Here is a 15,523-nt window from a genome sequence, read left to right as displayed (position 1 = left end):
GAGCCAGATGTGGTGTGGATTTGACTCCACAAAGACTGATTTTCAACAATTTTCGTTCCTCTGCCCTGTTTTTCTTTGCGCAGTGGGGCTGCGCTCGCCATGACTCTGCTTTCGCTTTAAAAAGAGCTAGTGAAAGGTAACTGAGGCCTAAGGCAAATAGTCTTCTGGGTTCTTCTGAGTCTAGGATTCTTGATGTGTCAGCTCCTGTCCCTGCTGTCTCACGGTGCGAGGATCCTTCCTCCGTGCCCAGCCCTCGAGGGTGTCAGAGTTCGGCCTGGGTCGGAGGGCACCTGCACTGTAGGATCGCATGGAAGCCATGCAGCGGCTGTTCCTCGGTGATGTAAGGAGAAACTGTGCCTTGCTTCCAGTGGAAGCTCCGTTTTAAGCATTTGGTCTGTAAGAGAGCCTGGTGACATCGCAGAGGCTTCAGGCGCTGCCTCGGCCGTCCGCGCACTGGCAGCCTGCTCACGAAGGGCACTGTGGGCCGGGGAGCACCAGCAAGTTCCCCAGGTGGGCTTCAGAGCTTCCGGCCTCCCGTTTCTGCATCCTTCACGCCAGCATCAGACTGTGGACATGGTCAGCGTGGTCTCCAGCCCGAGGAGTCCTCAGGCTGGTCGGTGAAGAGACAAGAACAGAAATTGAGAGTGTTAAAAACTTTTATAGCAATTAGTGCAACTGCATTTTTATTGTTCTTCACAAAACTATCAGCCTGCAACAGAGTGGAAGTTAAAAAAGAACAAAAAACAAAACCCACTGGCTCTCTTCCCTGAGCCAGGTAGACGAGCACTGGTGTGGGGGTATCCTCCTTTTCCCACACCCCAGGCCTCAGAAGATGGTTCTGTGTCAGCTGCTTCCCAGGAAGTTGCCCAGTGTGTGACCTTTCTCAAGGTCCTTGCCTAAAATCTTTATTTTTTAATGTGGAATAGAAGTCAGGCCTTTTGAAAAAGGACTTTGAAATGCTGTCAAGAATGCTGGATTTGGAGTTAAGAGACGTGGGTTCCAGACCTGGATTTACTACAGACAGGCTGTGTGACCTTGGGCAAGTCACCCGTACTCTCTGAGCCTCAGGTTCACCACAGTGGACTGGACTGAACGACCTCAAAGGTGCCTCTCAGCTCTGATCTGACCTGACTCTCTTGAAGAGAAGAGCCATCTTTCCCCCCATGGCTGTCCCTAAGCAGCCCCCTGCTCTATCTCTGCAGCCAGCCAAGGCGGACTGGGAATTTGAGAGACTGAGAAACTAAACAGGAACACAAATTCTCTTTATTGGAAATGTAAACTCTCCCCCAAACTCCATGATCCTGAGAAGGAATTACTCTAATGGAATCATTATTGCACAGGGTGGATTTGGCAAAGGAAATCGAAAGGCAAACCAGCCATTGAAACTGCCTTAATATCTCAGTGAGGATAACTGGCTAGAACGTGTTCCAGACTCCTAAGCACATAGCTCTTTCTCACTGATTCTGCGTGACCACATGGATGAGATGGAATTTTGTAAAATGCAGCAGCAATTTTTAAGTATTGGAACAAAGTGTAAAACTTCAAATTAATTTGGCTTATTCACCAAAATGAATCACCTAGAGCAGTAATTAGGATAATTGGGTTTTCAAAACTTCAACTTGGGCAACCTAGGTGTATTGTCATGACTAGAGAGCTGGCAGTATTTGAAGATAGGAACCGAGTAAAATTCTGTGAAGTCATAGTATTATAGAAGTTTGGAGCTGGGAGAGAACTTAGTCATCTTCTAGCCCAGAGGCTGGCAAACTTTTTCTCCAAAGGGTCAGGTAATAAATATTCTAGGCTCTGTGGCCATATGGTCTCTGTGGCAGCTACTCTGCCATTACAGTGCAAAAGCAGTGAGAGACAACAGGTGAGTGAATGAGCGTGGGGCACTGAAAGCTGAATTTCATACAATGTTCACATGTCACAAAATATTATTCTTTTAATTTTTTTCCAATCATTTAAAAACATAAAAACCATTCCTACCTCACAGATCGTACAAAAACAGTCAGTGGACCAGGCTGGATTTGCCCTGTGGTGTGATGTTTGCTGACCCCAGTTCTAGTTTGTCCTCTCATTTCCCATGTGAGGAGACTGTGGTTCAGAGGGATCCCCAGATTTGCTCAAGTTCTCATGACTGACACCAAAGCTGAGGACCAGACCAGGATAGTTTTCATTTAGATAGTTGGCTGTTTTTTTTGTGTGTGTGAGGAAGATTGGCCCTGAGCTAACACCTCCTGCCAATCCTCCTCTTTTTGCTAAGGAAGATTGGCCCTGGGCTAACATCCATGCCCATCTTCCTCCATTTTTTATGTGGGACACCGCCACAGCATGGCTTGATGAGCGGTTCATCGGTCCACAGCCAGGATTCGAACCTGCGAACCCCAGGCTGCCAAAGCAGACCGCGCAAACTTAACCACTATGCCACCAGGCCAGCCCCTGACAGTTGGCTGTTTTGATGATCAAAATTGGAGCCACACGAAAAAATTATTCCCCAGAAGAACTCATTTCGCATGTGTGATAATATAGTGAAGGATAACTTACCAGTGGTTCTTAACCTTGAGAACTCATGGGAACCACCCAGACAGCCTGTTAAACATGTACTGCTGGGCCCACCCCAGAGTCTCTGTTCAGGAGGATGGAGAGATTCCCTTCCCAACTTTAGAATGGAGAACCCAGGGTCGAGAGAGTTCACGCCTCTTGCCCCAGTAAAATCAGTGGGATTCTGAGGCCGTGTCTTCTGTTTCCAAGTCTAGCACTCATTCACCTATTCTAGGATTCTTCTAACTATGTGGCACATTTCAATAGCTTACTTAAAACTATTTAATTGATATGTTATACTCTTTCAGGAACAAAGTTATTACATATAAAATCATACTTATACTATAGACGAAATGACAGGTCTTAGATTTGGTATAAATATTGTCCATTGGTAAGTGGTTACTCATTCTGACCCATTTATCCAGGTCTAAACGTCAGGCACCTCACTGCGTGCTGGAGATGGGAGAGCTGAACAAGATCTCATTTCTGTCCTTAAGAAATTCATCTTCACTGGGAAAGGCAGACCAGCAGGGAGTGTAGCTGAGTGTGGATGGGTGCTCTGGTGGAATGGGTGGGATCGAATGGGCTGCAGAGAGCTTTAGAAGGTTGAGGAGGCTGATCTACAGATCCCAGAGTCTGAGCCATGTGGACAGAGAAGGAGAGGGAGGAGGCAAGGAGGACTCAGAGACAGGTGAGGAGCGGTGGTCCCACCCATGCCAGAGGGACACAGAGAGAGGAGGACTCCATTTGTGGCCTGGTAGTCCTGGCCCTACCCCTTGTAGCTGTGTGAGCTTGAGCAGATGACTAACTTCTCTGTGCCTTGCTGCTTTTCTCCTGCACAAAATGCAGATGATGATAATACCTAGTGTAGTATTGTTATGAGGATTAAAGTAGTTAATGAATGTAATGTGCTTACAATACCCTCTGGGCAGTAGTAAATGCTCAGTAATTGTTAGAGCCTATTACTGGGAAGAGTAGGGAACCAAGTACATATTCTACAGTCAAAATATTTGCACCTTTTAAATCCGTATGTTGGTTGAAAAATGTTCTTCATTTCCATGAGGAGGCCCCTCTCCCAGGGATTGTGGGTCTGAGCATTTTGAGAACACTTCTCTAAGAAGGGGAAGGAAAATCTTTACTGTAGCCAGAGCGACCAAAGGAAGGGGCTCTGGTCTAAGAAAATGTCAGAACGAAAGATGTTTTATCACTGCCAAAAAAACCCAAAAAACACAATAGTCTGTAGGAAGCTTCTAGGTGAAATTGTTGAGTGAAACTGAAACCTCTAATTAAAAAACATATTATGCATGAGGGTATTGGCCACTTCTGGGGAAAGCGGGGGTGGGGAGTGCGTTGGGGGGTTGGTGGGCTGGCCTGGGGAAAACTCCATAGGCGGTGGCCCCGCGGTACTGGTACCTGCTTCACAAGTGTTCATTTGATTTTTATACCTCATGACTTATTTATACACTGCATATATTTTGTATGTATCACATACAACATAAAAAAATTTAAATATATGTATTCACTTGCTTTCACAGTATTCATAGCAAATGAGAGTCTGAAGCATGGGACCAGAGCTGGCAGCCTGCACCACTTCTGTTTTGCATAAGCTATTTTCCCCAGCCCACTCGGCTCTGTGAAGTCGTTTTGTATTACACCACTTGCTCCATCTTATCTCGAAGTCTTGCATATTTAAAAAAAAAATTGTTGGTTCTGATCATGCATGCCGGGTGTGGCGGAGAGGGTGGCTGTTGGACCCGTCAAGATGTGCCCAGGCCCAGCGCCCAGATCAGCCCCCTTCACTTTTGTCTGCATCCTGGGCTTTAGAAACCTGGGCCTGTTTGTGCCCATGGTCACTGCTGGCCTTCCCGGCCTGGGATTCCTGGGGAGGCTTTGCACAGGCGAGCCCGTGCTGGCCGCTCTACCCCTGCATGGGAGCCCCTGCTCTTCTCCCCAAGACGCCCCAGTTCTGCCCAGAGTGGTAGTCGTGCACCGGCAGGTCCTTATGGAAATTGGCCCTGTGCCCACCATCAGGATGGAGACCCCAGCCTGGGGTGCAGAGTGGCCTGCACTGGGTGACCCCGCTGTGCCCTGTGAGGGCAGGGAAACGCCAGGTGCTTCATGGAAAGGGATGGCCCCTCACCGCCTGCCAACGGGGCCTGGCCTGGTCATGGCTCCCCAGGGCACCATGACAGCACAGGGCAGACACCCGTAAGTCCCGGGGGTCTCTGGGAAGGACGGAGTACCTGCCTGTTATGGAGATGAGACACAGGCCTTGGGAAGATGGGTCCAGACAGGGGTTGAGCTCTGAAATCCCATGATTCTGTCTGTCCTTCCCGCTGGGCGGAGCCTGTGTGTGGGGTGCAGGCCGTCGGGCCCCTTCCCACAGGAGGGTCTGCTGCGCAAACGGACCCCACAGCAGGCCTGGTGATGGCAGCCCCGCCCTCTCCTATAATCACTTTGTGCCTCGTAGAGGAAACGGCTCAAAACAAGGGACCCAAACAGAACAAGAAATTGCAGCCTCTCGGAATGACAGTTATGCTCAGACCCGAACACTGAAAACCAGTTCCCAGCCCTGGATCAGGAGGCCTGTCGGGGCAGAGGGGACCGCCAGGACGAAGGTCACAGGGGCGCGCAGCAGAAGGGCGTCCCGTGGTTGGAGAACAGGAGTTGGAGAAGGGGTGAGGTCACCCAAACGGGGAGTCCGGTGCCTGTGTCTGCCTGGGAAGGCGCCCCGCCCCTGGTGGCGCCCTCCTACTTCCCAGCAGCTCCTTGGCCACCCCCAGCGGCCTTGGCTCTTTGCTCAGCAAGCGATCCGTTGTGCCCTCGGGCCGGGGCAGAACATGGAGGCTGCCGAGCTGTAGCTCTCTCCTGCCGTCCCTGCGGCCTTGGGAGGAGGGTCTCAGTCTTCTCTGCCCCAGCACCAGTTGCCTCGAGGGTCCCCTCCCCTCCCCCTCCAGGGCCTCCTGCCTGTGGGCTCCAGTCTCTCCATCCTCTGCACCCCTCCTGCTACCTTTCCCTCAGCCACGCCCCTCTCCAGATGAGCCCCCCCCATGACCAGGCTTCTGCGGCACCTCCCTACGGAAAGGGGAGGCGGACATGTTCAGGCGCGGGCCATTGCTCCACATCCCCCACTTCACACAGACTGCCCCTTTTCCTTCAGCTCCTGGTTCTTCTTCTCTCTTGGTTTCCCTCCGACCTCCTGGTCGTCCGGCTCAGTGTCTTGCTGGCTCCCTGTCCTCTGCCAGCCTTTAGATGTGGCTGCTCCCCAGGCCCTGCCCTGGCTTTTTTCGCTCTCACTGCAGCGGAGGGTCTTAGCTGGCAGGTTGGGGGAGGGGGCTCAGATATCTGTATTTTTAACCAACTGGAAAATCTCTGCCAGGCTCTCCTGGGGGAATCCTGCCCCACGCTCACGGGCTTACCTCTCAGCAGCTGGAGATGCAGCCAGACCCTTCCTAGCCCCCAAGCCACATACTGCTCGGTGGGTGGGTCGACGGGGTCACCCTGACCTCAGAACTTCTACCCCAGGCCTGTCCCTCCTCCCATTCTCTCTTTCTTGGTGCGTGGTACCCCATTGCCTGAAGGACAACGTCCATATTTGTTAGTTTGTCTGCAGAGCTTTACTGGGTTCAGCATTCCCTCCCTCGGGACAGCCCACAACCTCTGGTCAAGCCACACTGCACAGCGTGCAGTTTCCAGACACCATCGCCTCTGCAGTGCCGCCTCCCACCTGGGAAGGCCCTGGCCCTGGCCCCTGTCAGACCAACACCCATTCATCTTTTCACATCCCCACTTGCCAGCTGAGTGGCCTTGGACTAGTCATTTATCCTGTCTGTGCCTCAGTTTCCTCCTCTGTAAAGTGGGGATAGTAATACTTCCTGCCTCATGGGCTTGTGGTAAGCGCTACAGAGTTAATCAATGATAAGCACTTAGAACAGTGCCTGGCACAGAGTAAGCACTCAGTGGAGGATGATGATGATGGTGATGAGGATGATGGTGATGGTGATGGTGATGCTGGTGATGGTGGTGCTAGTGCTGGTGATGCTGGTGATGGTGATGATGGTGATGTTGGTGATGGTGATGTTGGTGATGATGATGATGATGATGGTGATGATGATGGTGATGGTGATGATGGTGATGTTGGTGATGATGATGGTGATGATGATGGTGATGGTGATGATGATGGTGATAGTGATGGTGATGGTGATGATGGTGATGGTGATGATGATGGTGATAGTGATGGTGATGGTGATGATGGTGATGGTGATGGTGGTGCTGGTGATGGTGGTGCTGGTGCTGGTGATGCTGGTGATGGTGATGATGGTGATGTTGGTGATGGTGATGTTGGTGATGATGATGATGATGATGGTGATGATGATGGTGATGGTGATGATGGTGATGTTGGTGATGATGATGGTGATGATGATGGTGATGGTGATGATGATGGTGATAGTGATGGTGATGGTGATGATGGTGATGGTGATGATGATGGTGATGGTGATGGTGATGATGGTGATGGTGATGGTGACGGTCGTGATGATGATGATGGTGATGGTGATGATGGTGATGGTGATGATGGTGATGATGATGATGATGATGATGGTGGTGATGGTGATGATGATGGTGATGATGATAGTGATGATGATGGTGATGATGATAGTGATGATGGTGATGATGATGATGATGATGATGGTGATGGTCGTGATGATGCTGGTCATGATGATGGTGATGGTGATGATGGTGATGATGATGATGGTAATGATGACAATGATGATGACGACGATCTCTTTCCTAAGTCGGCACAAGCCTTCTGGGACTTCCCTCCTGCCCTGTTGACCATTGGCTGACCGGTGTCCTGATTCAGTGCAGCACCATTTGGTTTCCAAGTCAGTCTCTTCTTAATTGGCTGGTAGCCCCCTAGGGCAGGGACCATTTGTAATTCCTGATGTATTCCCAGGATCCACTAGTCCTGGACCTAGTCGAGGTTTAAACCAAGGATCGGTAGGTTTGCTGAATTAACTCAGTGACTTAACCAACCCTTGACAATGGTTAAGAACACCTGACACGTCTGGGTGCACCTCCGAGCTCCACTTTGTACTCCTCGTGTGACTTTGCGAGTTCACTGAGCCGCTCACCTTCGGTTTTCTCATCTATAAAGTGGGGTGCCAGCACCTCCCTCAGAGTGTGGTGGTGAACCCTTCATTAGCCGGTCACTGTGGGGGGGACGCCCAGGTTGAGTCAGGGGCAGCTGTCGGCAGTGGTGGGAGCTAAAGACATGAGCTTAGAAGGACAGTAGAGCCGAGAGCAGTAACCACATGGACAAGAGGACCACTCGTGTGTCAGGAGCACACCCCAGGAAGTCTCTTCCAGCCAGTGGTAGTGAAACATCCACGAACAGAGTGTAGGCTGGGTTGTGCAGTGTCTGGGGAAGGCTGTTCCAAAAAATAACTTTTTAATTAAAAAAAAAATCTGTTTTCCCAATATTCAAAATAGGGCTTGAGGGAGCTGCCAAAGATATTTCCTTAACAAAGTCCCTTTTATCTAAAATCTGGGTCTTTGTTTTTCTTAACAAATGTAGGTTTGTTGTTGTCACCTTTTCTGAGTTTGCGATTGGCTTCCTTGCTGCCTGTGGAGTGGCACCATAGAGGCTGAGCCTGCAAAGGGAGAAGGCGGTTCCTGAGAGGGCCTGCTTGCCGTGTGTGAGTTGAGTCAGAGTGAATCCATCCTTAGCTGTTCAGCCATGAAGTTGGGGAGGGCTTTGGCCTCCCAGAGGGAAGGCACGGCTTTCCCGTGGTCCTCCTCCTCCTCGAATTGGTCGTGCTTCTGCAGGAACCCCCTGGGCAGCTGGTTCCTGCTGCCATGCCCGGCTCACACCCAGGGACTGGATTCCGCCGGTCTGGGTGGGGCCTGGGTGCTCCTGGGTAACTGCTGCAGGGACCCGAGGTTCACAGTTGGCAAAACACTGCCACCTGAGCCTCGTCTAGGTTCTGAGGGCTCCACAGGAGGAGGGTCTGGGCAGGAACTGGCCCCATTTCTGCTGTTGAGCCAGGGTGGCCAGCCCATGACCAGGTTTTTTTGCTGCGAGAGCGGGCTCGGCTCAGCCCAGAGCACTGGATCGGGCAGCCATCTCTTTTCAGGAGCCCCAAAACATGCTGAACCCATCAGTCTGCAGGACCAGTATCCTGTTCAACTAAAGCACAGGGCGAGGGACCACATGGAGAACGGCCACTCCTGGTGCCTTCTTGCCTTTAAGCCTTAATGGTGTCATCTATTTATCACATGTTTCTGTTCCATTTGTTTCCAGTAGGCCAGAAGCCGGTGGGGGCCTGCCTCAGTAGCTCCTAGCCTGTGGCTCTCTCCTCACCCAGGACTTGCTGGGCGGGGAAAGCCACCTAAGGGTTCAGAGAGCTCAGCTGCTAAGGACGACGCTTTTCGCCTGTCTGATTTAACTAGGGGAGCATTAGACTGCTGCTCAAGGAGAAAGGCTGTTACCGTCTCTGCATCTTCAGCGGGACCCACTCCAGTGCTGGCCAGCAGAGTCGCTGCTGAAGCCAGCGGTGGCTACCTGCATTTGTCAGTGGGTCGGCCCGGGCGGGATGCCCCTGCCCTCCCCCAGCACAGAGAGGCCCAAGACAGTGTGACGAGTAGTGGGGGCAGGCAGGGCGTCCCAGAGCCGCAACACCATGGCTTCACTAGAGGAAACATTTTCTCCTCTTCCAAGATCAGAGGTAGGGTAATGGGAGCCTGGGGGACATTACTGCCATTTCTACAGCCAGAAGCAGGGAAGTGCTCGCACTTGGATGCAAGATCCTTGCTGTGGGTTCTGCCCCAGCCCGTGCGGGGACCTGCGAGGCCGGGCAGGGCCAGACTGCAGCCCCGGCTGGGGCTGAGGGAGCACCTGCACCTGGCCCTGCACAGCAAGACGCGGGAGGGAAGAACTCAGTGCTGCCCTTGCTCCTTGCTCTTTCTCCAGAACCAGCACAGAGCATGAGCCCAGGGGAGAGGGCACGAGTGAGGCCCCAACTGAGACTACAGCCTCAACCCCGGGGGCGGGGCCTGGGCTGTGGGCGGGGCATGACTGAGGCCTCCGCCCAGGGGCGGGGCAGGCTGCGAGCATGCGCCGTGCTGCTCGACGCCCCCTGCGGGTCTCTCCTGTCCACCCCTCAGCCTAGCGCACGTGGGACACCCCAGAGGAAGAGTAGCGGGGCCCACAGGGTGTTCAGAGGAGCGGCGGCAAGTGTGCCTTCTGGGGCAGCTTAAACCAAGATGCCTGCAGAGCCCACGAGGCGAAGGAGGGCCCGCGGGCGGGCGGTGGGCGCCGTCCTGGAGGTGGGGGGGCTGCAGTTGGCGGGAGAATCCGGGGAGAGCGCGAGGTTCCCAGATGCAGTGTGCCTGTCCCCGGGTGCTGCCTCCTTGTCGCTAAATGAGCCTGGTCACCCAAGGCCCGCATCTCTGGCCTTGTAGATGGTGGGCGGTGCCCGGAGCCCCCCAGGACGGCCCGGGAGAGCTTGAACCGGGCAGCGTGAGGCCTGTCTGCGGACCCGGCTCCCAGGGCCCGGCCCCAGGCTTGGACGTTAGCCTGGAGTTGGCGGTGCATCCTGCACTGATAAATCCTTCTCGTGTGAAGCTGATTCCTCGGCTGGAGCTTTCGGCGGGTGAGGACCGCGAGGAAGGGCGAATGACACCCCCGATGCTTCCAGAACAGTCCGGGGTAGTCGTTCAACTACATTTCAGGCCAAGCCCACATTTCCAGGGGCGAGCGTGCGCCTGGCTGGAGGAAGCTGTCTGTGGACGAATGAGGATAATAGTTGGCGTGAATTAGCAAGTCTGGAGAGGAGAGCCATCAGCAGAATGACAAATTGAGGATCTTTAAAGACATCTGGTCAGCGATGCCGGCTGGTGATGGAGCGATTAATAATGGAAAACCCTTAGTTCAGTGTTTCCGCCGGCGCCACCCACGTCCCCGCCAGGCCGCCCGCCTGCTGGAGCCTGCCAGAGCCGTTCCAGCCGGACAGTGGAGGCATTTAGGCCCCTCGTGTGTGACCTCCGTGAGCCTGAGGTTTCAGTTTTTCTTCTACTTCTCCAGTTTATGTGTGTTCTCTGATTGACAGCTCATTGAGAAGGCTCTGATTCCCTTTCCCCTTTGACGCAGTTTCGCTCAACCTGGCAAATGCCCTCCGAGGTGACCTCAGGGTCACCCTAGACTTGCGGCTCCGGGTTCCCTGTCAGGAGCTTCCCTGAATACACGCAGCACTGGGACCTGTTGATGGGGCTGAGGTCAGCCCTTGTGCCCCGCTCTCTGAAGCCTGTTGCCCCCGGTTCTCCGCTGTGTCTGACTTTGTGGTGGCTCTCTCTCCAGGCTAAAGCAGCTCGAGAAGCACAGCCAGGCCACCGCCCAACAGCTGGTGCAGCTCCTCAACAAGCAGAACCAGCTTCTGCTGGAGAGACAGAGCCTGTCGGAGGAGGTGGGCCGGCTGCGATCCCAGGTACTGTGCAAAACCCAGCGTGGGGGGCGTCCACCAGGGAACGCACAGGGCTCTGCACGTGGGTCTTTTCCTTGTTCCTGTTTTCAGAGCTGCATTGTAACAGGCTCAAGTTCCCAGTGATCACGATGGTCAGCTGAGAAGCTGGGAGGGGATCCTGAAGACTGTGCTGGGCACAGTGGGGGGCACACAGAAGTGTGGGCTGCGTGCCAGTCCTCTTTAGGGAGCTCAAGTTTGTGCAGGGGAGCAGACCTGCGAATCAACAAGCCACACCGAGCACTAAGCTGTGCTGTGCAGGCGCCACTGTGGAGGGTGTGGGCCGTGGAGACGGGGAGGACTGTGTGGTCAGGCGGCCTTCTGGAAGAGGTCAGCTCTGAACTGCCCTGGAGGATGTGCACAGTTTGAATTGGTTGAGGAAAGAGGTGCTCCCAGTTACTGAATGGAATGCAGGAGGGCCGGCCTGGTGCCCTAGCGGTTAAGTTTGTGCGTTCTGCTTCGGCGGCCTGTGGTTCACAGGTTCGGTTCCCTGGCGTGGACCTACATCACTCATCAGCTATGCTGTGGCAGTGACCCACATACAAAATAGAGGAAGATTGGCCCAGATGTTAGCTCAGGGTGAATCTTCCTCAGGAAAAATAAAAGAACAGAGGATGATTCCAGTCTGTGTCACTGTCGTGAGGCCCTGGACAAGTCACTGAAGTCTCTTCCCGGCCTCAGTTTCCCTGTCTGTGCAGTGGGTGTCTCAGCAGCCTGACTCAGAGGAGGTGTAGAGTGCTGGGTGAGGGCCGCTGGGAGGCGCCTGGCAGGAACTCTCACACAGAGCCAGCTGGCCAGCAGAAGAAATGGCAGGATTTTTCTTTTCCTCTCTCCTCCCCAAACTTGAGGAGGTCCTGGAGGAGCACAGGAAGGCAGAGGCCCTGTGGACCAGCAGCCATGTGACGAGGCTCGCTCCTTTCTCCCGGCTTCTCAGAGGGACTCAGGCACCTCATCCTGCGCCCTTGCAGGCCCCACCGAGGCCGGAACCCAGCTGTCTGGGCAGGGCGCCTCCTGGGGAGGCCCTGGGTGGTGCCAGCCCCGTGTGGTGGAGGGACTCAGCTCATGGCAGGAGTGAATCCTTCAGAACTCAGAGTGCGGGGTGTCTTCTGCACACGTCTGAGCGCCCGGCACTTGCCTCTCGATTCTGGACCAGATCGTGACCACGTGGGGCTTGCCTTTTAACTCCCCATCTGCCTACCTCACAACACACTCAGATCTTAATGTGGAACAGCCATGCTTAGAAACCTCGTCCAGGGCTTTAAAAATCTGATAATTGCCAAATGGATTTCAAAATTTTCATACAATGCATTTAAAAAAGCCCCAAACCTCAAAAAAGTCCTCAGAAAACCGAGCAGGTCTTTCTTCCCTTGCCGGAAGCCGCAGAAATGATTGGAGCGTCCTGTGCTCTCTGATACTGGCCCATCTGGCTCATCTCTAAAGGGGTCTTTCAGATTCCAGTATTACATTTGGGGTTATTTTAATATGAACATGACAACAGAAGTTTGGTGGAGGAAATGTTGGCTCAGGAGCAAACACTCGTGTTCAGAGAGGAGGCAGCGATGCAGTTTTCCCACTCTCTGCTGAAGGTCTCAAGCCCAGGCCTGCTCTCTCCACCTGCGTGTGGCCTGAGCCTGTGGAGAGGCCGACAGTGGCTTTGGCCGTGGGAGCAACTTGAACTGTGAGTTTAGCTTCAAGAAGTGCTTGAGAGGAGGAAGGCAGCCGTTTGCCCCCAGCGGGTATTTCAGGGGACACTGCATCCTAGGGGGGGCCCGAGCGGTCAAGCGCATCCCGTTTCCTGGATGAGACCCTGCTTCATCCCCGGGTTAGGGATGGTTTAGCTCAAGGCTTCCATCTTCTCAGCCTGGATGAATAAGCCTAATAACTTAATTTTGCGTGTCAGACTCTAAAAATCTCCGCCCACCCGTGTCCAGAAGAGAATGGATATTTTCTGGCCTGAGCAGCTGCTCTGAAGCTGTCACATCCCTCCCATTCACTCCCCGTGCCCCTGTGCCCAGAGGCTGATGACAGGGCTCTGTGGGCCTGTGGCCCTGGACAGGAAGCATCGAGCCTGTGTAGAAGGCTTTATTACTCTAAATTGTTTCTGCTTAAATTCGGAAACAGGCACGACGACATGTCTGGCAGAGGGAGCTGGTCACAGTGGTAACTATGCTGCAGTGACGCCGTCCCCTCTCTGCTACCGTGCAGTGCGGGGTGGCCCAGGGGCTGTTGCTCAGGGTGCCCACCATGAAGCTCAAGGCTGCTTTGTGGACTTGTTCTTAGTTTAGGACTGACTAAAAATGAGGGCTTTGTTAACCTCCCGCTTCACCTGGGGGGGAAACAATGTCTAGAAAATGGCTTCTAAGATGTCCTGAAATGGCGGGACTGGCCCTGGCGGAGAAGCAAAGTCACCAGAGCGCCAACCAGGCCTGCTCCCGACTCATCTCCTGCGTCCCCTCCCCCGGGTCCCCGCGTCCCCTCCCCCGGGTCCCCGTGTTCCCTCCCCCACTCCCCACGTCCCCTACCCGGGTCCCGAGCGTCTTGGGCCCAGAGCTGGGTTGAGCAGTGGTGCTCTCACCTCTCCTTGGGAGGCAGGCCCAGCTGGGGAGGACGGAGACCCTGGTGGTGGTGGCCACGGCATGGGGGGGCGGGGTCCAGGGTGAGGAACCAGGGTCCCAGGGAGTTTAGACGAGGCTGACAGCTGGGAGCAGGGTCAGGGGTCTGTGGCCCAGGGCCTGGGGGCTCAAACATCTGGCAGGAAGGGTGCCACCAGCTGGGGAGGAAATCAGTCTTTTCTTAGGGAGGGGGGGTCCGAGAGAGAGACAAGAACAGCAGTTGTGTCCACTTAGAGGACTGTCTTATACATCCACATTATTTTGTGTGCTTATGTACTTATTTGGGGATGACTGTGGTTCAGTTCCAAGAGCCCCAACCCAGCTGACTATGTGGTTCCGTCCAGGGAAAGATTCCCTTTTAGTCCCTTCAGATGGACCACAGTGTAGACAAGTGTCTGACACGGACTTACCAGTGGTTAATCATTGGTTGACCCAATGACTTTTGAGCATTCTTGGCAGTGAATTGACTCTCTAATTGATTTAAACTTGTGCATGGGTCCAGCAGCCGTGTGTGATTATGTTCAGAATCATGGACATTATCTCATCACCCAGAGGGCTCCCGGAAGAGAGCTGAGAACAGGCACAAGAGACAGAGACGCAGAGGATGAGGAAGGAGAAGAGGCTGGTTTGTGGCCGGAAGCAGAGTGGGAGGGGGGCCTCAGAAACGATCCCCTGAGCCCCGTGAGCACGCGAGGGGCCAGCCGAGGAGGAAGTGCCTGCGGGTGGCTGCGTTGGCACCTGGAGGTGTCCACAGGGCTTGCGGTGGTCCCTCCCGAGCCGGGGCTTCGTCCAGCTGATGCAGGAGCTTCCACAAAGTTAGCTACCTGCAAGACAGATGGTACTCGAATAGAACAGCAAATACACTGAATAAAATAAATTAAAAAGCCTCCTCCTGAACCAAGATTTTTTGGAAAGAATTCTAAATAGATGAAAACAAACAATTTGATTTCAACCAAATTGTTGTTTTTTTGTTTTTATCCTGATTTTCACCCGAATTGTCAGTCTCAAAAATAAACACTGATACATTCCCAGAAAATATTTTTCAAATAAAAACTGACTCTGTTAAAGTTTGCCCTGATTCTTTCAAAACTGTGTACAAGACACTGTCAACCAAAGTGACTCGCATATTTTTTTAAATAAACTTGAACATATGCAGCTAAAATGTCATTAACTCCCGGCTGCCTGTGTGTTTCTAGGGAGTGACATCGGACCCCAGGAGCTGCGTCTCTAACATAAGGGCCTCGCGACCCGCAGAGAAACTTCCCCAGGCAACTCGAATGGCAGTTCAACTTTTCGTTTTTTTAACTCCAGTCCCTGCGTGTAATTAATATTGAAAAGCACGTACAGCTTCATTTCAGCCGAACTTGCTCTTCTGCTCACCGTTCACTTTGTCCAAGAGCGAATGATTTCAGAATAAGACTTGGGGAAGAAAAATCAATTGAATTTTTTGTCGCTTCAGATGCATTTGCTCCACTCGCGCTTCCTGAGTCAGACGTTGCATTTTGCGATATAAATTCACAATCGAGATTTTCAGGGGAGCTAAATATTTTAATCCAATTAGACAAGTGAACAAAACACTGAATATTGCATGTCGTGTGGATAAGTGGTTCTTGCCTTTAAAAGACTGTAATTCCGTCACATTGCAACCCCAAATGTCAATGTTGTCTTTATTTTTAACGCTTTCCAACATGAGGCAGCCAGAGGCTCCGCTCTCTGCTGTGGGTGACACTGTCTGTCCTTTGGGAATTCTTAACATCTATTTACCATGGAGACATGGTTCACATAAAACACAGACACCTGCCCGTGTGCAGAGGACGTTCTCGTGACTTGTGGGGCTCGGGGACGTGGAAGGGT

At 53.1% G+C, this 15,523-nt stretch overlaps 1 protein-coding gene across 1 annotated transcript in view; it reads left to right on the top strand.

Moving 5' to 3' along the window:
• SDCCAG8 (SHH signaling and ciliogenesis regulator SDCCAG8) overlaps positions 1-15,523 on the top strand; it is a 226,350-nt gene that overhangs the window by 205,578 nt on the left and 5,249 nt on the right. The window contains exon 17 of the mRNA XM_058533531.1: positions 10,898-11,024. Coding sequence (XP_058389514.1) covers positions 10,898-11,024 — 127 coding nt within the window. The remainder of the gene's footprint in view (positions 1-10,897; positions 11,025-15,523) is intronic.

Source organism: Diceros bicornis, chromosome 38 (genome assembly GCF_020826845.1).
Source record: "Diceros bicornis minor isolate mBicDic1 chromosome 38, mDicBic1.mat.cur, whole genome shotgun sequence".
NCBI classification, from domain to species: domain Eukaryota; kingdom Metazoa; phylum Chordata; class Mammalia; order Perissodactyla; family Rhinocerotidae; genus Diceros; species Diceros bicornis.
The sequence above is the reverse complement of the archived record's forward strand: the minus strand, read 5'-3'. Positions and strand labels throughout refer to the sequence as shown.